At 37.8% G+C, this 27040-nt stretch overlaps 2 protein-coding genes and 1 long non-coding RNA gene across 25 annotated transcripts in view; 1 reads left to right on the forward strand and 2 right to left on the reverse strand.

The window, feature by feature from the left end:
• Nucleotides 1-10656, reverse strand: part of PGAP1 (post-GPI attachment to proteins inositol deacylase 1) — a 46059-nt gene extending 35403 nt beyond the window's left edge. For 2 of the 3 annotated variants that reach the window (XR_012588263.1, XM_074594305.1), the window contains exons 1-4: nt 9812-10054; nt 5240-5393; nt 1556-1731; nt 746-917 (exon numbers count right to left, since the gene is read on the reverse strand). Coding sequence is in view for 2 of the 3 variants with exons in the window: in XM_074594305.1 (XP_074450406.1) it covers nt 746-917; nt 1556-1731; nt 5240-5393; nt 9812-9967 (658 nt within the window). In the remaining variant the exon portion in view is untranslated. Of the gene's footprint in view, nt 1-745; nt 918-1555; nt 1732-5239; nt 5394-9811; nt 10055-10224 lie in introns of those variants that run through there. The other variant, XM_074594306.1, reaches the window with a different exon arrangement.
• On the forward strand, nt 9641-26971 carry LOC141746221 (uncharacterized). Of its 2 annotated transcripts, XR_012588266.1 has the most exons (6): nt 9641-9814; nt 16640-16828; nt 21254-21336; nt 22600-22884; nt 23666-23787; nt 26019-26971. It is a non-coding gene; the product is annotated as an uncharacterized LOC141746221 (long non-coding RNA). The 2 variants fall into 2 exon arrangements; XR_012588265.1 differs by lacking the exons at nt 22600-22884; nt 23666-23787; nt 26019-26971 and having other exon boundaries at nt 21254-21385.
• The window catches only part of ANKRD44 (ankyrin repeat domain 44), a 144997-nt gene continuing 129594 nt past the window's right edge, over nt 11638-27040 (reverse strand). For 8 of the 20 annotated variants that reach the window (XM_074594300.1, XM_074594298.1, XM_074594299.1 and 5 more), the window contains 8 exons: nt 25835-26051; nt 25040-25127; nt 22773-22856; nt 21345-21490; nt 20400-20482; nt 19197-19279; nt 17975-18066; nt 11638-14354 (listed from right to left, as the gene is read on the reverse strand). In XM_074594300.1, coding sequence (XP_074450401.1) covers nt 14296-14354; nt 17975-18066; nt 19197-19279; nt 20400-20482; nt 21345-21490; nt 22773-22856; nt 25040-25127; nt 25835-26051 — 852 coding nt within the window. In that variant the 3' untranslated portion in view covers nt 11638-14295. Of the gene's footprint in view, nt 15800-17600; nt 17702-17974; nt 18067-19196; nt 19280-20399; nt 20483-21344; nt 21491-21521; nt 21649-22772; nt 22857-25039; nt 25128-25834; nt 26052-27040 lie in introns of those variants that run through there. The other 12 variants (XM_074594293.1, XM_074594289.1, XM_074594288.1 and 9 more) reach the window with 4 other exon arrangements.

Here is a 27040-nt window from a genome sequence, read left to right on the forward strand (position 1 = left end):
TGCATTGCAATCAATTGTAGGAGAGAGAATTAATACAAGCACAATAAATCAAATTCAGCAGCTAAAGATAATCCATTCCTCTTGGGTGCCACAGAGAATAATGAAAATAAATGTCTATTCCCTTTCCTTCACCAATTCCCCCAATATCTACATGTAGCAGCACAATTATCACTGAGCACATATTTTATCAGTATAATTTAGTCAAATCTAGCTTTTCACAAAGTGTATAGTACATGCATAATGATTATACTTCATTTTTTATGCCACAGTTATTTAGGTGAGCGGAAAATACGATCTATCTTTTGTGTAAATATATTATATAAAATATATAATTATATCTGCATTTAATAGTCTCACCCCCCCAACCTTTGGGCGTGACAAACATTAAATTTAACAACTCTACTTAGGCAATACATTTGATAAAGAAAGCCATTACAGAGGTCAAGTTTATAAAAAAGAAAGAAAAATTGTCATTTGCTGGAAAGCTTACAAATTAAGTAACATGCTCTGCAACTTACTAAAATTACAAATTATTGAGAGCTCCAGGCCCTGCACAGCAGCTCAAGTCCACATAATTCATTTTATTACACCTTACTTTCTCTCGGTATCCTAGTGCTCTCACACAACCACACAACAAAGGAGTAGATTAATCACAGTAAACAAAACAGCACATTTTGCTCTTGATTTGCAAGAACTTCACCTATCCATGCTTGAGAGGATCAATTAGATAACCTGCAATACTTACCGGTAAGATATTTGTCTAAAGGCATTACAGGTGCAACATGAGGTGTGGCTTGTGTAATAAGGAGGTTTATAAGTTCAGGCTTAAAATTCTTCAGGGTAAGCAATGCTCTTGCAACAAGACCCCCCATGGAATGACCTACTATTGCAACACTGGTTGGTGCAAATTCTCGATCCTTAAGCAAACAGCAAAGAGTAATTAGACACATCAAAAACAGATCTGACATTGAACTGTAGTTATCAGTTGTACTTTTTTTTTTCCCCCCAAAATTAACTTATGTCCTATCAAGGGTAATATTAACTAGTATCAACTTGACAAGTTTACAAAATTAATATAAATTTAGTTGCTATGTCAAAAAATGTGTTTAATGTGAAGTTTGCAGCTCAAAATTAAATATTATATAGCCTATGTAAGCACAGGAAACTTCAGCTTATTTTAATTTCCGAGACTCTTAGGCTATCAAAGAACTTTCCTAGAGAGAACTGGATGTAAAGTGATGCTATACTAATATTTTAGTAAACTAGGGAAAGTTTACATCTCTACTGCAAAAAAAATAGCATACGCTGTGCATGGAAGTATTTATTTAGAAACACAGTTACAGGACCTAACACTAGGGCTCTGGGATTGTCACAAGCATTAAAAATTTACTGAAGAGCAGCACTTCTGTATTGCACTACCATCACATTCAATTATATACACACGTCATAAAGTCTCCTTGCTTTACTCATCATTCTTCAGTTTTCCAGCAGAAAAGGCAGCCCAGAATCCCATTCCAAAATGCAAGTACATTATTCAGCATATGTCACTACTTACCCTGTACAACTTAAGAATTACTTTTATGCATTCATGCACAAACTTGGTCTGTCGTTGCAGACTACCACCATACAATGCAACCAACTCCTCATTAAAGTTGACACTGAAGAAATTAAAATGATACTTGAAGTCAACATCTTCTGCTTTTCTAAGTGCAATGGAGCCAAGAGAACGTACTGGGAAAAGAAAACACCTTAATTAGAACAACCTAATAGTCACTGCTTTGCATTGTCATTAGTAGACAAACACATAAATATACAATCTATTAAGAAAAACATGTTATCTTAAATTCATTGTTCACCTCAAGTAATTTATAAAAGTAAAAAAAGGATGAAAAAGACATCCAAAAGCAAATAATCCCTTTTCTAATATGTAATCACGCTAGTTTTACAAAAACAGATTTGAAGACATAAATAATCAGAGCAAAAGTGTCAGCCAGTCACTGTTGGAACCAAATTGTAAAATGGGAAAAGAAATAGTTATTTCCTATTTTTATAAGGATCCCTCTGGTAAAGAGATATTAGTAAACATATCATAACAAGAGCTTACAGAAGAATCTGGAAAAGAACAAACCTGATGAGACAAAAAGAAAGTTTGGACTGAGTTACCAAGAGCTGCATACTATGTTTATGACAGTTAACCACACAACCTAGCCTACTGCTGACTACAGAGATATTTTATGTCAAAAACAAATTATACATGATCAAGGATTATGTTCCTCCATCTGAGGGCTGCTTTTCTCATCTCATTTGCACCTTCTTACAGCCACACCAGGACAAGAAGGAAAAACAAACAGTCTTGACTTCAACTCTAGAGGCATCGCTACTGCTAAGCTTTCCTAAAATTCCTTTGAAGGCCATCAACTCTAGGACAACATTCCCAAATACCACTAAGATATGTACAGGGGATTGGAAGAAACAAACCCCAAAAGACACTTTCCCACCTAAAATCTTGAGGGAGAAAATGTTCTGTTTACACAGTCTTGCTTCTGACCCATCTTCTCCACCTAACCCCAGCTGCTCTTTAACACAGCCTTCTGAGTGCAGAATTGTCCCCGAGTTTCCATGGAGACATGGCAGGATGGGAACCGTAACGGTTACAAATTAAAAAAAGCACAATAGGGAAAGAAGAAAAGAAAAGAGAGAGTCCCAAAAGCAAGTATATACTTTTGCAAATAAACTAACGATTGCCAGAAAGGTCTGCCCAAAACCAGCATACAGAAGCAAGATTCTTCTGGAGTGCAACACTTCCAGAGATCTGCAGCCTACAGAATCCTCCTTCTCAGCAAAGTTTGCTACAGAAATTTACATACCAAACAAATTTCAGCAAAGTTAATGACATTGTAAAGTAATACTTATGAAATACTTTATATGTTCAAACACCCAGCACGATGAAATTTGTAAATCTAATTTGTAGTTGTCATTCCACCAATTCTATCTAAAAGTAATAAGCAATAAGAAAACCTTTGAAATTATTTGAAAAGACCTGAAAAGTATTTAAAAGATCAAATATCTTGTCGCAACTTCATTATCTCGAAGTCATGGTAAAAGGAACAAGAATATTACCAAAGATCACAGGGCAAGCATGTGACAGATTCCTAAATAAAACTCAGGATCTCAATTCTCACAATCTCAGGGTCATTCCTAACAATTAAACTAGACCATCATCTTTTAGTCAAAGTCTAAATTTTGTACATTTTCAAAGGTTCATTTTAGTACCCATGAAAGATGATAAATTAACATTTCAAAACAAAATAGTTTGGGTTGGAAGGGACTTTTAAAGGTTGGGGGTTTTAAAGGTTTTAAAGGGTTAAACCCCCCTGCAACAAGCAGGGACATCTTCAACTAGATCAGGTTGCTCAGAGCCTCATCCAACCCAACCCTGAATGTTACCAGGGGTGCAGCATCTACCACTTCTCTTGGCAACCTGTTCCAGTGTTTCACTACCCACATTGTAACAAATTTCTTCCTTACATATAGTCTAAATCTACCCTCTTTTAGCTTAAAACCATTACCTCTTGTCCTGTCACAACAGGCCCTGTAAAAAGTTTGCCCCCATCTTTCTTATAAGCCCCCTTTAGGTACTGAAAGGCTGCAAAAAGGTCACCCTGGAGCCTGTAACACATCAAAATAACAAACCCAGCAAAGGCAGCAGCAACACTTCCATCTTCATTGCTCAGCAAATATGAATATATATTTTAAACAAGTATGAAAATAATAACACTACCAGCTTCTCTGCTCATCTAGGTATCAGAATTAAATGTTTTATCCCACAATAAATTCTGAAAGAAATACGAATTTTCATAAACTCCATAATAAAACCAAAAAGTATTCTGAGCCACTGATTAAGGCAGAAAAATTTATTTTAACAAAGATTTTGAAAAATGAATATATGACTTATTAACAGTCTCCCTAAATCAATTTCTCAAAACAAAGAATATTTAAATATTTACTGATCTTAAGGGGCACATTATATCCACAGCACTTAGTACTTCTGCTCAACCAGTTTAAGTTTTTCTTCATATACTTCCTTTTGATTCCTAACGTACTGTTAAAGTACTATTTTATTTCCCACATAGTGATGTACTGCACAGTGATGTACTGTTTTTAGAGACAGCATTAATTCAGATTTGCAATACTTTATGCACAATTACAAAAGTCCATATGGTATCTCTCATAATCATTATGTTCATAATCTTCTTTGGATTTTCTGAAAGTACAAGCTGGTAAAATATTTTACTTTGATATAAGCTCAGAGAGTATGTTCTCAAACAAAAAACTTTGCAAGGGTTCTCTGAAATCAGATAATTTAAACACCAAGTTCAGTGCAAATATAAGGAAAAACTATCACAGTAAGATATCAGGGTTTAGACTGTGGTGGTTTTCCCCATACACACACATCAATTTGGCCAACAACATAAGAGTATTACTGTTTCAAAGCACACTTTGGAGAACAACAATAATGGTCTTCAAACCCAGCCTCCAAGAAATACCAGATACTGGAATAAACACACACAATACTTCACGTTCATCAAACTACTAACTTTGGTATTTACAACAAAAAATAAAAATGCTTTAAAACTATTACCTCTTTTCATTTCGAGCCTAGAAGTGCAAGAGGGAATAACATGGAAAACAAAAATAGGCTATGTGTAAAGTGAGAAAATGATGCTAAGGAAAAAAATACCACATAAAGAGGTAGGAAATAATGCAAGCTACAGGGCAAGCCACAAGATGATGCTTATTTCTATAGCACGTAATTACTTCAGATCACATACTCTAGATTGTTCAGTTTCTTCTAATCAAATTTAGGTCTTGTCTTATTTGGCATAACTGCACTAAACCTTGTTCAAATCAAAACCAACTAGAAGTTTACGATCAAAACCACAGCAAGAGTGCAGTGCTGCCCTAGTACAGCATAAACGTTGCTGTTTCAGGCTTTCAAAAGTCAAAAGTATTACTCCAGAAAAATATTATAGCTCAACTGTTCAACTGATTTCAAACAAAATTGAAGTCTCTTCACTGCTTGACATTAACCATTGGCTAACAATGATATCTATACCATAATATGATCAGCCATTATGACTTTTGTTGATATTATTTCAAACAGAAAACTTAATGACAGTAAGTAATGCATAAATATGGGAGCTCTTTGTACATACCTATAACTTAACCAAATGCTTACCTTGTTTGTAACTGCCAGCATTCCCAGGAAGAAAGAGAACTGGAATTCCTGTCAAGAAGAGATTTTTGTTTTCTTCAGCGTAGTTCCCTTCCCCATAGAGATAGAGCTCATATACTGGGTATCGTCTGGCTGTTTTCTTTGGTAATTTTATTTTCTGTTGCAAAAGTTAAAAAGAAAACAATTACCTTGTCTATATTGTTGCACAAAAGAAAATATAGTGGCTTATACAGTAATTTAAACGATCTGGCTTATCTTTTAGGTATTGTTTTAAATTACAGTCTAAAGAATACAGAAGGAAAAACTGCTTTAAAAAAATTATAAAGAAAATACCAAGTATTTTGTTTAATTAGGTATTACTGTGCACGAATGGCTGCAGTTACTTACTTGAAACAGCTCTTAACTGGCTTTGAAACAAGCTGCAAATTAATGCAATTAGGTATCTTTTAAAGTTGCACATTCGTCAAGTAAATCTAGCCTTACACTATGGGGGAACCCAACCAACCACCAGTCAAAACCCAACCCTGTCAAAACCCAACCACTTCTCACAGGACATGAGAATTTCAGAGCAGAAACTGGAGCACAAGTGATCCCAATTATTCCTGCTGCATCTGAACAGTTCTGGAATCCTTTTCAATGCCACATAACTCAGAACAAGGACGTGCTACTGCACCTGATACCAAAGCTGAATCTCGAGAACAGGGCTACACAGGTGACTGTCAGATGACAACTGTTATGTCAGGGTTAATTACAGATGCAGCAGGAATTCTCGTAGGTGCTCTTTACTGAGATGTAACCTGCAGTGGGAATTTCAACAGTAGTAGTAACCACCTTAATATGGCTTGTCAGAAAAAATAAACCCGTGATACTCTTGGGGCTTTTTTTTTGTTGCTGTTTTCAGAGTCAGTTATGTGGTCTAGAGACAAACAACCTAGTTTTGTAACAACTCGGGATCCAATTTACACAGTCAAGTGTCACCTTAAAAAAGGCCATATTTCTTGTATTAAAAGAAAGAAGTAAACAACTAACCACCTAACTTATCACATGACTTACAGGGTTACGAATTCCCAAAGAAAAAAGAACAAAATACCTTTAAACCTGAAGGTTAGGTGATGATCAAGTCTTAGACCAGTAAGTTATGACTCTTCGAGCCATATGATACTGCTTTAAACAAAATAAGTAGTAAGCAAGAAAACATTTAATTAACTCCTGTATGGAGGTTGGTTGGTTTATAATTTTGAGTGTCTGAGATTTTTAAAATTCCTATGAATGCAAATACACTTGTTCTAGCATTTGATTACTTATGACAATTCAGAGACAAATAAGAGAATTTAAAAATAAATTTGCTAAGGTGTAATTTATATTTTAAGGAAACATTTTATTTTAGAGTAAGGTCAAAACTAAACTCAGTTTTGCATCAGAAATCTTCTCAAAAATCTCTCTTAATTGCTTTCTCGAAATAGACGCATTGCTATTTTGGATATTTCAGTTGTTTCTTTCAACTGCATCTACAGTAAAGGCGATTTAGCTTTTCCCTGCCCACATACACTTTCCCTTACCCTGTTCTTCTCTGTATCTCCTCGGCTAAAGACTATTTCCTTTCTACCTTAGCCTTCAAACTGTTTGCCATATTGGTTATTTGCAACCTCTTCTTATGATGTTCGATACATATATTTAAAATGTATATTATATATATATTATATTTTATAATATATAACAAAATACATGTATTAGAGAAAAAGACTGTATTTAATTCCTTCACTGTGAACAAAAAAGATTAAGCTTTGTTCAGGACTCATGTCTTCAGATCATCCTTTCAATGTTCTTTCCCTTTTCTCCATCATCTCGCCTTTCCAACTTTGCTAACCTCTCTGTCCCTTTTTCATTCCTTTCTACTGCTCCTTTTTTCAAAGGCTTTCAAAATTCTGTGAAAAAAAAACAGATTTAAAAAAACAAATTAAAAAAAATTTAAATTAATCAGTTTCCATTACTAAACTAAGAGTGCCATCCAGATATGTTTAAATGACCTCCTGTCGGATCAAATCAACTGTTCTTCCACAGTATCTTCCTGGTTCATTGTCCTTTCAAAAATTTTTCAAAACATAAAATTAACAAGCTGCCCTTCTCTGGGTCAATGTCAAAAGCAAAAAAGCTACACAACCCATGAGAATTGTTCTACCAAAATACTGGGTTTTTTTCTGTAAATCACAGTGCTCAAATATTATAGCAAAATGTCAACGCATAACTGCAGAGGAAAACCGACGTTCATGTTCCGTGACAGTGGTTTTAAGTTCTGAATTCTCAAGACATTGGTTGTATATATAATTGGTTGTAACGAGCTACAGTAACTTTTTACAATGTCAACGTAGGCTTCATTTTTCACCCTGGTTCCCAAAGAAGTTAGGCTTATGTGAAAAAGTCCTCATTACTAACTTCTGAATCTCTTACCAAGCTTAGCTGAACAGGACACGGGTAGGTTAAATTCAAATACTGCAATTCTACAACTCATGCAAAAAAAAATGGTTAAGTACAAAACAGAAAAAAAATCCAAACCAATTCCATTACTTTGTATTAGCTTGAATGTGAGCTAACTCACAGTTAGACACAAAAGAAATGAAACTTCTTATATTTAATTACTCAAATAGTTATTTGATTTATAATGTGATGCCCAATCTGGAAGGGAGGACAGGTACCTTTCACCTGAAATTCCTACCTTGCCGTTTCCGACTAATGCCAGCATTACAAAGATATTAAAAATTAAACAAACAACCTCTCCAACAACAAAGAGGTACTTGAAAAGTATAATGCCGTAGCAAACCCAGACAAATTCATCATGTCTCCCCCCCCCAGCTAAAGTACTGTTTTCCACACAATAAAAGTGGCTATTATTCAGGGAATAGAAATTCTGAGAGGCAAGAATACAGCCAGCTGTGACCTGCATCTCCTGCATGGAACTACTGCTTACCCTTAAGCCGCGCATCTCTTACCAGCACAACACTTGCCTAAAGAGGCTTAGAATTTAAGCCCTGACATAAGGAGTAAATACAAAAGATGTGTGGTGGCAGATGAGAATTTCACGCAACTGCCAATAACATCACACAGATTTTTACTAGTAACTTTCCGTTGGCTGGCTTCAGATTGAAGCTGAAGTAGGTTTGTGCTGCTAAGAGATCCGAAAACTTCCCATTTAGTTTTTGAAGTATTTATAACTGCTTAAAAAATTTTGTCCTACAGCACTGACAAACCCTTGTAGCCATACCAGGGTTCTCTCTTGTAGGCTAACAAACACAACTATGTCAAGGTTAGCAAACGAAGGTTAATAGATCCAAAAATTAATGGATTCCAGCTGCTTCATTACCAATTTAGGTACTAAGGTTTTGCTTTAAGATCTTCTTTACTATGCAAGCCAGCTTGCAACCTATTCAGAACAGAATATTATTTAGAATACTTCATTTTTTTTCCAGCATAAATTATATCCTAGAAAATGCTAAATAAATGTTTAGGAGCCAACAAGTTATGCTTTGGGATGCTTTAAATATTACAGAAAAACCTGTAGTAAGATCTACTATTAAAAAGATAAATTGTTTTGTAGCAACTGCATGCAGTAGTAGCAGTGAACCTACATATACTCACATATTTACATCCTTACACTATTAAGCCACAATACCGTGTCTGGAAAACAGTTCCATCAGCAGTCCTCTCGCTCAAACCGATCCAAGATTTTCAAAGAGGTCATCAAAGAGGTTTCTAAAAGGCTTCGTTAGCAAAGCGAGAGGGACTTCAGGCAGGTTTACAAGTTCCCCCCGTATATTGTGGGACCCTACAAAGTGCTCACTGGAAAGACTTGTCACTGCTGTTCACTAGCTTGAGAAACACAGATTTGAATTTCAGTTATTCACTTTTTTGACACATTAATTGCTTCACACTCTACAGAGTCACATAACGGACCGAGAAGTACAAGACTTAACCTCCTGGGCACTGACGGCGCTGTGAGTGCTGTCAGAGGACCTGTCCCAGCCTCTTTGCAAAAGCTTGCGTGACCGGTCTTACCAGGACTACAGGTAACTACAGGCATTCACAGGTTAGAAAACTGGAAGCTTTTCCAGTCATTTGCTGTTGTACAGGTGTCAGTACGAAGCACCTCGTTACTTTTCAGGCAGGCAGCTCTTCCCGTCTGTAGCCATCCAAGGTGCAGCCCCACAGGAGGCAGCCCAGAGCAGCGCGTTTCGCCACACACCGACCCCTCAAAGAAGCCAGAGCGATTTTTGCCCCGCTCGTCGCTTGCCGGTTCGGAGGAGGCCGCCTCAGGAAGCGGCAAGTTCGCTAACCCGAAAGTTACGGGAGCCGTCAGGAGCCTGCGCGGTGGCCCTCCCTCGGCTGGGGCTCTTTTCCTCTCCCTGCAGCAGAGAAGAGGAGGGGAGCCACAGGAGAGGAGCCACAGGAGAGCCGCGCCTCAGGCAAGCAGTGCCCGGCCGCGGCCATGCGGGCGGCACCGCCCCGACGGCCGCCGCACCCCGCCCGGCGAGCTCCCACCTGTTACACCGCTCCCTCAGCGCCTCCCGCCGCCGCACTCACCAGGTACTCGGGGTACTCGTACATGTAGGTCATGCTGCACCGGTTCTCCTCATAGAGGAACAGCACATCCCGCACCCCTAACAGCACCAGCGCCGCCAGCACCCCGTAGAAGAGTGCCGCCGCCACGGCGGGCAGCCGGCGGCCCGCCCGCCCCATCGCGCCCCGCAGCCCACGTCCCCCCGCAGGCTCTCCGCGCACACAGGCACGGCGGGGCGGGGCGGGGAGCCGCCACCGCCCGGGAGGCGGGGCGGGCGGACGGGCGGGCGCCACAACCCGGCCGCCGCCGGGAGCGTGAGGGCGGCCGCCATGTTGGGAAGGTCCAGCGCTTGGCCGGCTGCCGCTCCGCCAGGCTGGGGGGGCCCGTCCGCCATGTCGCGGGGGTGGGAGCCATTACGGGGAGGTCGGGAACCTACCTACGGGTTTCCTCCAGCCAGTAGCTTGCGGGGACAAGGCGTGTCCGCCATGATAGGGAGGTCAAGTCATGGCGCTACTGCTGAGGTGCGCTTGCTTAGTCGCCTCCTGCCCGCGGGGCTGCTGCTGAAGGGGCGCCGCCCCGGGCTGAGGCCCATGAGGAGACTCCTTCCCCTCGCCGCCCGTCTCTGCAGGCAGGCGGGCCTCGGACGGCGCCTTGTCGGCGTCCACGGACTCCAGGACGCCCTCCCGGGTGTCGAGGGGCGCAGGTTTATCCCCCTCGGCTGGCAAGGGCCCGGGCCGCCGGTGGAGCCCCGCAGCCCAGGCGGGCGGACCGCCGGGGGACGGACCTCGCCGAAAATAAACGCGCAATCCCCACTGCTCGGGTGCTTTTAAGGTTCCTGGCCTGTTAGGAGCTTAGTCACAACGTGGGTGGGGGTGTTTTATTTAATTAAGCACTTCTAACAACTTACTATCTTTTATTATGTGTTCATCACTGGATTTTAGTCTCCGTGGGACAGCCCACGCCCTGAGGCGTGACAAACCCACGATTGCTGGTGTTGTGCCGCAGTGAAAACTAACATTAAATATTTTACTAACTGACCAAAAAAAGAAGTTCTTTTTTTCATCAACTTATTAAGACGAAGGGTAGTTACGTAGGGAAGTACAAGGTAGAAATACATACATAGTTGCATTTTCATTTTTGCTGCTAAATAAATAAACCTTTCCACCCCCTTTAAAAGAAAATTTACTCAGTTTTTCAACAGTATTTGTACCATTTTTATTTGTAAAAATAACCGTCTGAATGCATTTCAATAGTACTTTACAGTTAAGGTTCTTCATTACATTAATACAGCATTCAGTAGTTGAAAAAGTCACTAAACTGTGCTTGAGAAGATTCAGGTTGAATTCCAGGTCATTCACTGAAGTAAATATTTTTCCTCATTTCGCATGTGACATTTACCCAAGTCCTTAAACTTCAATTTACAAAAGCAAACAATACCGACAAAACCCCACTGAAACCATCAAACAATAGTTTATATTGTTTATTACAAATGTTATGCAAAATATAACACTGGCACCAGATTCGTATCACCATGGTTTGTAAAGATATATTGCACATGCTAAAGCATAAAATATAAGACAAAACCTACAAAACATAAGATATTGGCTTTAATATGTAGATCACTGCATAAGAAACGCATAAAATTACATTTTATACACACACTCAAGATTGTCACTAGTTTAAAACGCCCTTTCCTATAACACTGACCTAAGGTTTACTTTTTGTGTAATAAGAAAGCATTTTCAGCACTGCGAAAATTATACATTATTCCTATAGAAATTTAGCATATTAATTTTCATTTCAATGCAGGTAGAACATATGAAAAGAAGAAACACTTTATACATTCAAAGAAGGTCTGAAATGAAAATTTACTGGTAATATATTGCTTTTATAACACTCAAATGAAAAAAAAAACAAACCAAAAAAAACCCGAGTTTCACAAAACACTTCCATAATACACAAATATAAAAAGGCACTCTAATATTTCTTACATGACTAAGAATAAAAATCACAAATTTTTTTAAAATCATCCTCAAGATACATAACCAAGTTTCTCAACAGTACAATGGATAAACAATTCATTTCATGTGTTTGTTCTAATTCAACGATCTGGCAGTCGTTTACTGCATAAAAGTACCAAACACATTATGGTGCCCTTTTAGTAGCGATGAACAGAAATCCCCTGAGCTATTTCACAGCAATTTCAGGCAGTCCGGAGGTTGTAACTCAGTATTTATGAGAGAGACTTGGGACCCCATCCTGCTATGGATTCCACCTGCAGCTGTGGTTAAAATACAGGAGGAAACGATCCTGCCAATACAGCCGGGCAGATGGCTGCTCCTCCCCAAATAACCTTGGCTTGGTGCAGACACAGAGGTCGTCCACGTACTGTAAATTGCAGGATCCGGGGTTAAGTGCAACAGTTATATATGATTCACTCGACTCTTGTAAAAAGTCCACAGAAAGGCAAGGTGATTATTTACAAGAGTAAAATTATTCCCATGCTTAAATACCTGCTCTAAATTACAAATTTATTTCTACATGTGATAAATTATATTACAGATTAATGCGCCAGCATACAAAAAAAGGGATTCTGGTAACTGACGTGAGATGTGGGATAGGCCAATACTGAGTACTTCCAAGTGTCTTGCTCGGAACAATCTTCCTCCTAAATACACCATACTCAAACACGACTTTCGCAATGTCCTTAAGATGCTGACAAATCCTACGTTTCTATGATTTTTTGAAATATTGCATATTTACATCATTGTTAGTTTACAGAAAAGTTCAATCAGTAAAGTTTAGAATTGGTTCTTCCCCTTCTTTTACTTTAGAAGGATCAAAAGTAATTCAGTAATGACCTATGCTTCTACAACATTGTATCTATCATTAAGAGGCAGCAGTTGTTGCACTACGCAATTACAAGAGTTACGAGGTATTGCAAATATACAGAAGTATTTTCAGTAACTCTGTATGGTAGCAAGTTAAAATACTGACTTTTTTTAATGGCTGCTTAAATTAATACATCCTCCTCTTTGTAGAGAGGACTGGTTTTCTCCTAATGAAGCAACTTCATGTAGGATAGTGTAACTTTCTGTATTTTGGGGTGAGACTTATAACTAATCCTGCCAAGAAGCCTACCTACATCTCCAGTGAAAATAAGTTTAAAAGGCTTATCCTGCTGTTAGACAGGTGGCAGCCATTTCCCATTTGTTTATTTGTTTTCAATACCATCATTCCACATAAAAAAAAGCAAAATTTGGGATTTCTATTCATTTCTGAACAGACACCACTGAAAACTTTAACAACTGATCTCTCCTCTTATTTTCAGTGCTTAGAGTAAGGTGGTTATTGCTATTCTGCAACTTTTAAAAGCAAAAATGAGAAATATCAATCATAAAAATGTTATTCTGTGCTATTTCTGAGGAGAAAAACAGGGTTTCAGGTGCTCTGTCACTCTACTGCAGGAAATAAAGAGTTGAGGGAAATGTTTGCCTTTAGAGACACTATCCTCTGTGATTTTTTTGTTGTAAACTTTGGAAATTTGTTAATGTTCAAGGAAACAATATTTAATTTTACCAAATGTTCAAGGAGACAATATTTAATTTTAGCAAGGCAAACTAAATATATAAATATTTTTCTTAATTAAAGAACTGGAATCTGCCAACAGATTTTTAGACAATTCAGCGGAACATGGCTAAAAACTGCAACTAAAATGAAAATCCTTACTTTCCGTTTACCCTGCCGAAAGCGTGCACTGAGGAAGCGCCTCTCGTCCTCCCAGCACAGATATAGGCCTGCAGACAGCCTGAGTGTGACTCACGGGAACTTTTTAACACCTTGACTCCACGCTACGCTACTTTTTCCCCTCTTTACTGTAGCTGTACAATGTTCTCTCACTTGTCTAGCAAGGGGTTGATCCCAGTCTCATGCTTTTAAATGAGGGAAGGTGGTTTGCTTTCTGCTTTTTACCATTATAGCCTGTGGACTTAATCTTTGCATTCCATACAAGATGGGCGCTCTCCCAAAGTGCATCCGCCCTTCCTTTTTCTACTCAGGCCATCGGTCTTGCCTAGATTCACATTTCATTTTGCATCACGCCAAATAGTATGCACAAATGCTAACAAGGAGAACAAGCCATAGTTATTTTTACTGGGCATTTGTTTCATTTCAAATAAATATAAACACATTTACATTAAAAGTATATGAACATATTCTTTAGTCTGGAAAAAAACCCAACTGTGGTCAACACATCATCAGTTACAAATGTCAACTTGAAACCTGTGTCATAAAATGTAAAATTCACTCAAGACAAGTCATTACCTCAAAAGTTTATATTTTTATGGTTTAGAAAAACTACTTCATTATGTCACTCACATTTGAAGAAAAAAATAAAAGTAGCAAAGTCTTCCATTTAATTACTGAAGCATTTTGGTCCTCTTGGTACAGCTGGTTAGTTCATGATAGCTTTTTGTTTTGGTTTTTTTTTGTTTTTGTTTACAATGTCTCATTCTTCCTTTTGTACATCTGTTGCAGACGAGGGTCGTGGTCCATTTGACCTAGAAACTTTGGCAGAAGGAGTAAACATATTCACAAAGTTGACCTTGCTTTAAAAGCTGGTGACAATAGGCTTTTTTAGCATGTATCTCCAATCCCCTGCACGGTACACTGCTATGTTTTCTGGTGTTTGGTATTTCAACTTTTGGTGTTATGCTTTCATTGCTTTACCTTTGCTCTGTTAATCCGAACACTGGCAAAAGTATTTTAAAATTCTATACTGTTTACAGTAAAAATAAGTTATTTAAGCATAGAAAAGGAAAAAAAAATCCATTTAAGTTGGCAAGTCATTATAAACTTTTACATATACCTTTGTCTACACCTGATTTCCCCCCCCCCTTTTTTTTTCTGGTATTAGATTCTTGGTTAATGGCTCAGGTGACAGAAATATCTAGTGACCCTAATTCTGTAGTGCAAATAAACCGTACGTTTGTGCTGAATTGAAAAAAAAGTAAGGGCCAAGTGATTTTCATTTTACACGAGTGGTTCCACTAGTGTCTGTGGGAAAAATATGGTGAGACAAGTAGAATTTGGCCTAAAGAGTTCATAACTATATTTTTCTAATTGTGTGCTGCAACTAAGAACTGTAAAAAGTGCCTTCTATACATTTAAGTGCTTAATACACGCAGAATGTAAAAGGTTTCATTTCCTGTAGAAAAGTAGTACAGGCAGTTTTAAGATTTACAACTTTACCTTTGGTTTGTGTAAAAACAAAATATCTAATTAACAGAGCCCCTGGAAGCAGGAAACAGACAAACGTAGGAAAGGGGTGATGCTTGAATCTATGGAAGCTATGCTGGAAATATGTTTGTGTACTAAAGGTACAGCTAAAACATGTAAGAACTTTTTACAAACAGTTTCCTGTTTATTTGTGCTGTCAAAAAGAAAAAAGGCATTTTCTCTGTTCTACTTAAAATAAGAGGTAGAGACTTCGGGCCTAAAGAAAACATCAGGAAGCTGAAAAGCCGCAGAACATTAATGGGAATATGTTCCAGTAAATCCCTCTAACTTTGTTATTTAAAGGCTTGATTCTCATCAACACTAGAAATCTTTCAATACCTACTTGTCAAGAATAATAGTTAAGAATATAGCTGTGGGATTTAGGCTGTTTAAAAAGACAACAAAAATACAAAAATAAAGCTGAAATGAAATAATCATGAAAAAAAAAAGTTTTTCAATACCAAAAAGTCAAAATGTTTCAGAATCTGAATCGTTTTCATTGTACCCATCCTCTGTTCCTATGTTATTACTCAAGGGCTTATTGTAAGAGTTAATGCTACCCATACTGGAGCCATCGCAGAGATGTGTCCTGCCCAAATTGTCTTTTTTAAAACAAACGAAGTTGAAAGCCGTCATTGAACTGGAAGGAGAAAAAGGCATCATGGTAGCCAAAATGAGTGCCAGGCAGTCAGCCACGTCTTTGTTAGGAGCGCAAGCCAGGGCTGGCGTATGACCTGGGCACAAATGCAGACAAGGCAATGGTTAGTACTAAGGGCACTGAGAACAGCACTGAGCATTCCTCATATACATCTCTAGGTGACATCGTAAGCAGGAGATGTATGTTCCGTTACCATCATGCCAGGCAACAGGGGTATGTTACTTATTTTGAATTAGACATGCTGGGGAAATACACACTTTATGGAGCATTTAAATCACTGTGACCACAACAAGCACTGTTTTTTTTTTAAATCAGGCAGCAAACAGACTTCACGATACGAATACAAGCACTTGCTAAACACAGTTCTAGAGCACAGACAGTATGATGAATACAGAACACGGGGAGTACAGCAACAGCGACAGAAACCGGCTTCGGTTTCTGTGCCTATGAACAAGTCTCATTCTGAGAACAATGACTTTCGTTAGAACATAAAAGATACTAGTTTAAAACCGTTTTGAAGTAATAAGCAAACAATTTTAAAGACTGATCAGTTGAGTATCTATCTCCTCAACTCAGGAAGCATTTAATTTAGGAATTAAACTATGAGAGAAAAGAATTAGACCAGCGCACATGGTACACGTATAGCAGGTACAACTATGTGGATGTTTGGTTACCCAAATTTATATTATGTTAGAAGAATAACAACTGTATTCAGAAAGCATGGCATATGCTTTAAATACAAAGTTAATATTATACAGACGTCAGTAAAATGAAGAACTGGGGAGATATTAAAATTTTGTCTTCACTGGAGTTTAACGTGGCTCCTGTCCAAGCGCTGCCCCTAAAGCAGCTCTTCACATGTACAAATCTTGGAAACCAGTATGCTGATTACACTCGCTCTCTTTACATTTTGCAGGCTGCTGTGTGCTATTCCAGCACCTTCGAACAAATCCTCCTTTATACTAAGAGCAAACAAATGGTTTTGAAGATGGCTAAATCTTAAGCACTGCAGCAATAGTGATCTGAGGCAATGACCACTACTGATCTCCTGCTGCCTCAAGTAAGCTGAGAACACCTGCAATGTAGAGGAGTTTGGTGGAAAAATGTGAGTACAGCTTTGTAGCAAACTACCCACATTTAAGCACTGACTGCAGTGAATGCATGCCCTGAAGGGAATTTCCCCTTCCACTGAGTTGTACTTACACTAAGATGGTACTTAATTTCTCTCTTTTCAACTGCGTACGCAGTTGTTCCTAGAAAAATTAGATGTGTACCAGATTTAAACTTGATTTTTACTCGTTACATACATGCAAATTAGCTGGATCTGTATGTACAATTTTAATGATGAAAACTGTGGTTCGAAGCTAGTCTGGTTCATTTTTCTCTCCCCTATCTTTAAAACGAGGTTAGGGCCAGATGACTTCAGTGGAACTCATTCATGCGTGTATATCTAGCTTGCGTTTGGTTAATAGTAAATACTCACCACTGAGTTCTTTTCATCCATAGATCTCAAATGACTTGCAATGATGGGTGAGTGTTATTATTGTTACTTTACAGATACGGGAAGATGGAGATACTGAATTGTTACATTAATGCCATGAAGTCAGTATTGTAACAAAGACCAGCTTATTTCAGGAAGACATTTTGGAAAATATTAATTATAGAAGCACATCCCTCTATGGGCTTTATAATGTTTAGGGAAGGACTTCATTGAGATCTGAAACAAAATTATCATATTTATTAACTAATCATGTATTTTATGAGGCAACAGTAATTTACTTGCATCTTGGATTGGGTCAGACAATTGGTAAGCACAAGCTTTGATCTCAGAATGAACTGGAACACAATCAAACATATGGTGATGGTTTTCTTCCTACCCATTAAAACATGCGCTGATTGAATGCATAATCCTTAATTCTTCTGCAAGGTGTCAGAATTATCCGGTGCCACTTGCATGTTTAGGAAATTCAAGTTACCACTGCACTCAAGCATTAAAAAAGACTAGCTGTTGACAGTACATGCAAAGTGAACAGTAAAAGGGACCGCTGTGATGTTCAGAATACATTTTTATATTAAAGAAAAATAAATAGTATCTTTTTTTTTTTAATAGGTACTCACACAGCTCACTGTTCTTGGAGAGATAAAAGCATCAATGATGTCTATCATCAGCTTTTAAGTCTATTGCTTCAGTCTGTTGTAAAATTACCTGTTGGGTCCTACTGAAGATTGTCAAAGTGTATTATTTACTTACCATTTTCATCTACTGCTAGGACACACGCCCCTTTGGCTAGCAACTCTTCAACCACCATCTTTAAGCCGTTCCGTGCAGCAATGTGGAGAGGTCTACAAAAACATAACAACTAAATTCAAGTTCAGTTTAAAATAGACTTTCTAAAAAGAGTTAAGTAATTCTTAAAGCATACCCAGCATCAGAAAGAGAACGTGTTCCTTTATTGGATCATTAAAATTATACTGTAGACATTAAGTTATATTACAGCCTTTAAAATAATCCTCATATTCCACATCTATAAAACACATGTGCAAGATAAATATAATTACCTTTACATACACAAAGATTGCCTAATGCTTTCCAGTCTAAAGGCTTTCTTTAAAAAGCTCTCATTTTTCCACAAATGCTCCATTTGCAGCACACAACTGACATTTAAAAGGAAAATTAATCTGAGACTGAAGAAACGCCTTTGTTCCATCCTTCAATCTGGCTACCACAGACCGTTCAAAATTATTGTATTGACTTTTTATCCTTGAATACTTGATTACTAATCTCTATTACCACAGAGCATCTGGAAATTAAAAATAACCACTGGTTTGCTCCCTTCCTGGGCAAACACCCCATGCTCCCATTTGGGGACAGCTAATGGGACGGGAAAAACAATTTCTTATTGGAAGGGGGGAAAAAAGGGCTAAGATGGAATGAATTCTTCTGCAAGTACTAGATGATGTGCCACCTGAACTTGTAGTTGAATCTTTTCTTGTGGGATTCTCCCATCCCAGTCAAACAGTTGCAGCTGGACTAAGAATATAAGAATATTCTGCTGATAATATATGGTATGGATGGGAGTTGCACATAAAATATGACCTATAAAACCCTCTGAAAATTAAATCTATCACCTTAAGTCTAAATAAATTATTTATATTTAAGATGAAACTCAAAAAGCTAGGAAATGCCAGATGTATGCTTATACGTTCACATGATTAATAGACATTTTGATATAGTCTTCAAATAAATGACCTCATATAATTTTTCCACCAGACCATGTATAGAATTGGCATCAAAGGAATAAAAATTAGAAATGAAAATGCAATATAAATCTGGTCTGTTCAAGGGCAAGCACTCATAAAAATCAGAAATTAACTTTTCTGTTCTATGAAAAAATCTGAGACATGAATTTGAAATGCTAAATTGGGATCTTCCGGTAAGCCAACTGAACTTGAAGGGATCAGGCTATACTTACGTCTGCAATGCATTATTTTTTGCATTAATAAGGCTCTGTTCTTGTATCTTGTCAAGTATTAACAAGGCACATTTTTCATGACCCTGTAGTTGGGAAAATAACAAATAGTGTTAATTTGCTGAGGTGTTTGTAGTTGAGGCAAAAGAAATGTTACACATAGAACTCAGTTTGAAATAGAAAACATGCCTCTCAAGCATAAGGATGTGCAGTAAGTGAATTGTAGGAGCCTTAAAATACCATTTACAAACTGCTACTGGTAGGATGCTTCAGCACATTTAGAAATTTAGATGCTCACCTGTCTTTCAGCCCTCCATTTATTATATATGAATTCACCTCCCCAGCTTTCAGAGAAGACCGCTATTTCTCTTGAAAGCGCATTCAATGGATTCTTTATTAGAACTACATAGTAACATAGGAAGAGGTGGTTTAATCTCAAAAACTAATACTATACTTTCTGGGTTTTTAAATGCCTTTCTGTATTATTAATAAGCTACTACAAAATCCCTTCAGTTCGAGAGCTCTAATAATGAAACTTTTGAAATAATACAGATCCAGGCCTTATTTCTGTCGAGCCTACAGCCCTGGCAGGTGAACAGCTGCCTGAAGGACCTTGAGAATTCAGTGCAGCTCTTGTGTCTGCAGAAACCGGAGTAATACTATCACACTGGAATCCAGTCTGTGGATAGGAGCAAAAGAAAAGGCCCAGGAGATGGAATCCCATGGGCATTTTTTCTTGCAAAAACAGCAGTAGCAATTGGAATTAAGAGGAAGAAAGGGTGGGAAAAGACACCACCACCAATCTAATCAATGCCTCTAGTTTTACTACTACAGAGCATACGGAAAAATTTTGTGTTCCTTCCACAGAAATTGGAGAGTAAGAAAAAAGAATAAATACTTTATTTTTTTCTTTGCCACTTTTGCCACTGAACCTATGTTAAGCTATTTTACAGTGAGATTATTTGGTAAAATCTCAAAGGATTTTCCAGTATTTCTCTTAGTTTCCCTTCCTTATGTTTCAGCTGTCCCAAGAGGCATCCATATTTCTTAATTTACTAAACCTTGAAACAAACTTGAGAAAAAGCTTGAAACAATCTCCCTTCTTCACCATAAGTTCGACCATCACGTTTCCATTGCAGAAATATTTTTAGGAGCATACATACAGACTGCAAAGAGAATAGAAGCGTACAGAGGTCTTCAACTTACTTTACTGCTAGCCAAGTGCAAAGATGTATTCAACTCCTTATCCTTCAATGTCAGGTCAGCCTTAGCAATGTTCACCAAAAAGTCTGAGAGTATAGAATAGAAATCAACGAACAAACGCAATGGGCAGACAAACATGTAAAAACAGAGGAAAAAAAATTCTATTTTAATATGCATGTGCATAGGTGCTAGTCAATTAAGCCTTTATGTGATGTAAATTTTATGAACGTGAAGTGAAAATAATGAATGAGAACAGACTAATCTCGTGCAGTTAATCAGCAGGCAAAGGCAGAGCAAATGACTCCTTCACAGTATCCCAAACCATCAAACATATATTCATCTTAATTTATTTATGAACTTCCCTATTTGCAGATCAGCAAGCTTTGCCTGAATCATCTCCCGAGAACAACTGTGGATTCGGCTTTGAGAGGACTAAGTGCATATAAAGAATTCAGGGTGCAGTCTGTGCTGTTGAAGCTAGAGAAAAGGGAATTCTGTTAAGCCAGTATGACCCCAATCCGTATGTCTATAGTCTAGCCTGGAAAAGCAGCTGCTGATAGCTGCCATTTTAAGATTAGGGCTTCCCGTAGTAGTGCAGACAAAAAAAGGTTACACAATCTTTTTCACAAGTGCAGTTTTACTGCTCCATAAAATCAAGTAAGTAAACAGGAGAATAGAATTACTACTCCCCTTGTGCTCTTTACAGCACGCTCTTAGTAGGAAATAAGACTCCAGTTTGTTATTGCAAGTGTTCACCAAGACTACTGAGAAACAATGACTGAGAAGAAAAAGAACTTTTTTACAGATGTAAAAGTAGCTTCTTACAGACGTCTGCACAATTTATTTTTCTTCCTTAGCTTTCACAGGAAAAAAAATTGCGACTTATTTGGGACAATAACTGCAGTAGCACTCACCCTTCAAGACAAACAGAGGCAAGGAGGTACTTACCTACAGCACCTACATGACCGTTGTGAGCTGCCATCATGAGAGGTGTTTTTCCTGCGTGATCCGCAGCATTCACTTGTGCGCTGTGGCTCAGGAGGAGCTGGAGGCACTCCACGTGATCCGCGAAGGCTGCTGCGTGAAGGGGCGTTCTGTGGGGAGAGTGACACGACCACAGCTGTTGCTAAGAATGACAATATTCCTGTTCACTTACCTGCCCAACAACCTGAAAGTGCAAGACTTTTTTTTTTTTTTTTTTTCCTCTATGAAACTTTGAGTTATCACCAGGGGAACGCTATAGTAGCAGCACCTGAAATAAGTTAAATAATATTTACAGTCTCTGTCCTGGCGTAATATAAACTTTAAAAAAAAAGGGAAGTATAAGGTAGATATGATACTGTAGAGAATCTCATATTAGCAGCATATTTATTTTAATGGAGCACACTGCATAATATGAAAAGTAGTACAATCCCTCATTCATTTGATTTTATTTTTTTTAACAAGCCTAAGAGGGGAAGAGCTATCAGAAAAGAACAGATCTATTGTTTAAAAAAACTAAAGTATTTTAAGTTATAGTCAAAAATATTGCAGCAACAAGCTACAAGAACAGTGTTACTATAAAAGGCAGAAAGAATTCTATCTGCTTTGAAGGTTATCGGTTTCCACAGGACTGAGACACTAGAATTCGTTTGCTGTCTCCCTGTGGCATTTTGAGTCTGAAGTGTGACTAATAGAGATGAAAGATAGTTGGTACGCAACCCCGCTCATAGTGTTACTTCACGTTTTGCTTATCAGTAAGGGTGAGGTGGTCTTACCCTTATAGGAGTAGATAATCACCATTACTGAAGGTCTTGAATTTGTTTTAATTAATAGAAACAATGCATATTCAATTTTTAGAATTTCATTAATTTTAATTAAATATATATATACACACACACACAGAGTGAGGAGATTATCAACATGACAAAATAAGGATTTGGCTGAATGCATATCTCGTGCTGTATGAGTATTATTTTGCTGCATAGATCTTTTGAGTTGTGTGCCATGAGAATTCTAACATAACGTTAAAGCTTTTAATGAAATACTTTTCTATGTGTACATAGTATCACTCCATTTAGCAAAGATAAACATGTTTAAATATTTAACACAAAAACTTGGTTCAGGAAAACAGCCTATAGTCACAGCTGTTCTTAACAAACAAAATACTATTTCTTTTCTCTTTCTTTTCATATGTACTATGAAATTGAATACTTGCTTCAAGTGAGCCACCATTTAACTCTGTTGCAGTGTAAACTGCTGTCTGAAAGAATCAGCATGACAAGCCTTAGCTCAACCGTATCAGATAAGGATTAGTTCCAGAGTTTCAGAAAGAATTATGAAAAATACTAGATGGATTCATGAAGATGAAATGCAATTTGTTTAAGAAACTATTACCTTCCTTTGTCATCTTTGCAATTGACAATGCTGGCATCGATGGCTCCGATGAGCAGGGATGCACAGTTTTCATGATCGTTGATTCTGCCAAAGAAAAGACATTTTCAAAAAGGTAAAAAGTCTACATCTTTTCCCACTTTACAATATTAATTTACTTCACTTCCCATTAATATTTCTTATTGGTTATTCCTAAGTTATCTTAACATACCTTTGCCATAATGCTTTCAGTCACATTTCTGATAATTCATCATCTCTCCATTTAAGCAAACTGCACGTGCTACTATGAACTTCAGTCTCTAAAGTAAAGCTGATTCTGCAATTGACTATGCACAAATGTAACTGAAAGTGCACTGCAAACCTAGAATTAAAACCTTAATACCTTAAAATCATTTAGTCTAAACGTCAAACACACCTGGATCTGGAAATCACTCAGTCATAGATACCTACACATAGAAAGCTTTATTCTAATGTTTTAGGCACTGAAGCCCACATCTCTTCCAACTCACACATTTAATACTTTTCCTTGATGGATGTACTCAATTAATACTCTTTCTGGTTATTGTTAATTTGTCTCATTTCATTATGAAAATTAACAGTGTTTAGTAACAGTATTGGACATACAGTATAGCTAACACACACCCACGCTGGATTAGCAGCTGTTTTCATTTTAAATTTGCAGGCATTTTTAAGTTGCACAGCTTTTTAATGGGTTTCAGAATTACATACTCATTTAAAAGAATACAGAAATTGAAAAAAAAATTTCAAAGCCTTCAGATTTCAGATTTTAAGCAGAGTGAAAACAGTGCTTTATATATGCTTTTATTTCTCTAGTATATTGGGGTTTTTATAATTTCAAAGTTTGATACATAACAAATTACTTTTCTACTCTCCAGTGATGCGTACTGCAGAAGGGAAGCCTACACAACTCCTATCATTACTTCTGGAAGACATTCATTCTTGTAATAGAATACAGAACAGAAGGCAGTCATTCTAACTGTTGGCAGAAATTAAGAAGGTTTGTAATTTTTTTTCAGTGCTTAATTCCTTGCTCTTCTGATAGCTTACATGTTTCAATAAGCATGTTAAGTCCTACAAACTAAAGTAATCTTGCATTTAAAAAAAAAAAGCATTTGCAATTATGTTATGAAAAGTTACAATTTTGCTCTATTAGAATCCTTTCCATATGAAAACATACTGCTTTATTTGGATAAGGAACATGTATAGAATACATGCATGGAAGAAGATTAATAACTCATAATAGCCACCACCTTTTTGTTGTTTATAAGTAATACGAAAACTTTGGGTACAGAGGCTGCCTCTATAACTGATCAAGTACCAAACCTTCAAGACAGAGAGTATGTGAGAAGCAAAAAAGACCATGAAGAAAATCAGCCTGGAAAACATTCAGCTGAGGATGTCTTGGAAAAAATATGGCCTGCAGAGAACACCATTCTAGCATAGCATAGACTGTTGTTTCAAATCCTTCCTTCATTAGGCATGTTGTCCCTATTGCTAAAAAAAAAATCATCTTGATTTTCTGGGCTCCCCAGTTCAAGAGAGACAGGGAACTACTGGAGAGAGTCCAGCATAGGTCAACAAAGATGACTGAGGGATTGTAGCATCTCCCTTCTGAGGAAAAGCTGAGAGAGCTGGGACTCTTTAGCCTGGAGAAGAGAAGGCTGAGGGGAAACCTTATTAATGTTTACAAGCATCTAAAGGGTAGGTTTAAGGAGGATGGAGCCAGACTCTTTTCAGTGGTTCCCAGTAACAGGACAAGGGGTAATGGACACAAGCTGGAACATAGGAAGTTCTGATCAAAATATGAGAACTTTCTGAGCTTTCAGCCATTGGGTTTCAAAGGAGCCTCAAAAGCTCATACTTACAGGGACCAAGGCACTATAGCCCAGGTCACGGCCTAAGAAAGGAAGAGCTATGAAGTTCCAGCCTGTGTGAAGAAAAGGCATAGGTCTGTAGCTGTAAGCAAGGGAAAAGAAACTAGAAAGGGAGCAGAAATGCAGCTATTTAATTAAGAGTCAGAATTTCATCAAATAGCCTAAATGTGTGAAATTTATGCAAAAATACTGCAAAAATACTCTTTATTCTGCCACTTTTTCAGCAGACGTATAAGCACAATTTTATGATCAGCTTTAAAATTATTTGCTCATGCCAATAATCTTAAAAAAAAAAAAAAAAAAAAGCTTTCTTCTCATACTGCTACTTTTTCCAGACATATCCTAAAACATTTGTTACTGGAGATTTCTACTTACACAGCACAGTGCAATGGAGAGAAGGTATTACCATAGAATGTGCGGAAAAACTTTTGTTCCAATAGTACCTCTATGCAGTTTTCATGACCTAAAAGAGATCAGACATTTCACAGTGTTGCACAAAGCAAGTAATTCACTTAATTCATATTAGGCTTATACAGATTGGAATTTAACACTAAGGTCGAAGTTGAACACAATGTGTATATAAGCTCTTATGTAATAAACAGATTTTTTTTATGGCAGTAGCAAGATAGATCCATGCTAATATTAGCACTTACTGAAAAAAAAGTAAAGGAAAAAAAGTCTCTTTTTGATGTGATGTATGTTGTCTTACACATCTCCAAAGATGGTCTTAAATGATGGTATTAGGAAGCTTTATCCTTATATTAAGTGGCAAATTCAGATTATCCAGTTTAGAACAACCAGTTCAGTTCAGAATATCCATCAATTCACACGGTCTCTTGCATCAATAAATAGGAAAGTGACACCTCAAAGCAGCATTCCCGGCCCCACAGAAATCAATTTAATTACTGACATCAGAAAAAACAGAATTTCACCCTGGCCTCCTGTGACTGGGAGCAAATGAGTTGCAAAGCCAGTGGGAGGTATTGGGTATTGCTGGAGTTTCCCTGGCTTCTGCCTTGAAGAGTGAGCACAGCCAACGCTGACTGCAGAGGGGAGATAATTTGCCTCTTCATTTCAGGCTTCTCAAAGTGTTAGGCTGCTTCGTTATCGTGTTTCCCTAAAACTGAGGCCACATCTGAACTTGGCAAAAGTCCACAGGGAGAACCTTACCATTGTAACAAGCCCAGTGCAGCGGTGTATAACCTTGATTATCTTTCAAACTGCAGTCTTCCTCTGAAAGTGCTATCTGCAGTAATTCACTCAGCCAAGTGGCGTGACCCCGAGCTGCCGCGAAGTGCAGAGGTGTTCTGCCTCTGGCGTCTTTACATAAAATAGATACTTCTTTCTCTAACAGCATCTGAACACACTCTTCGTGCCCAGTCATAATCTGATAACAGAGAAATGAGTAAAGAGGTTGACATCATACAGATTCTTGCCCAGGAAATATGGAATATGATTGATGCCTGTGAACATGAAACGGCCTGCACGTGATTCAGAAGGCAGAGATGGAAGCTCCTTTGCTCCCATGAGTCCCTATGGTAACTGATACACTGAAATGTATTTGGTGCTGTCTTTCAAAGGCTTTGATTCCTACTCTGTGGAAGAGACTCCGCTAAGTGCGGCACAAAAGCAAGGAGGAGTTTAAGACTAAGGAAACAGATGAACAAGGGGAGACGTTCAGAAAACCTGAGTCTGGCTTCTCAAAACCACGTATGAATGTGAGAGAAGAACTGAGGAAAAAAAGGATCAAGAATATCATCAGGAATATGAAAAGCTGCTTTAACAGCTGGCCAGCTACTATCAGCGACCTCTGTACCATACATAGGTTAGCTTTGGTATCTTGGGCATGTTCATGTATTGCTATCAATACAGAAGAGAATTTTTATGGCTGTAGCTTTTATTAGGGACTGGTGCCGGAGTCCTAAGCTGAACTGCTCACTCTGGTTATCATAGAGTTCTGTATAAATACCATCTCTTGCATCAACTTCACACTGGGTGAGAAGCTGACTCCTAGAAAAGATAAGACCTGCCTCGAGTTTCACTGCCTCTACAAAAAACTTCGGGCTTAATTATTTACACCGTCCTCCCCCAGGAAAATGAAAAAACCTGCTGGGCAGTTCTTTTAAAGAAATTATTTTCCGAATTTTTAAGGTGCTCAGTTACAAGAATAATGATTGCTATTGTAAAACATCTAGAGCCAAGAAAAAATGGTCTAATCAGTATTTTAGCTAATTAATTAAAGTGAATGTAAAATAAAGTCAAAAGCAGAGCATTACTGAGATCCGATCTGTCCTGCTTTTTTAATCTCATTGACTATGCGTGGTCATGTTTCAAATCATTTACAGTATTCCCTACATTCAGCATCCCTGTATTTAT

This window comes from Larus michahellis, chromosome 7 (genome assembly GCF_964199755.1).
Source record: "Larus michahellis chromosome 7, bLarMic1.1, whole genome shotgun sequence".
Classification (NCBI taxonomy): domain Eukaryota; kingdom Metazoa; phylum Chordata; class Aves; order Charadriiformes; family Laridae; genus Larus; species Larus michahellis.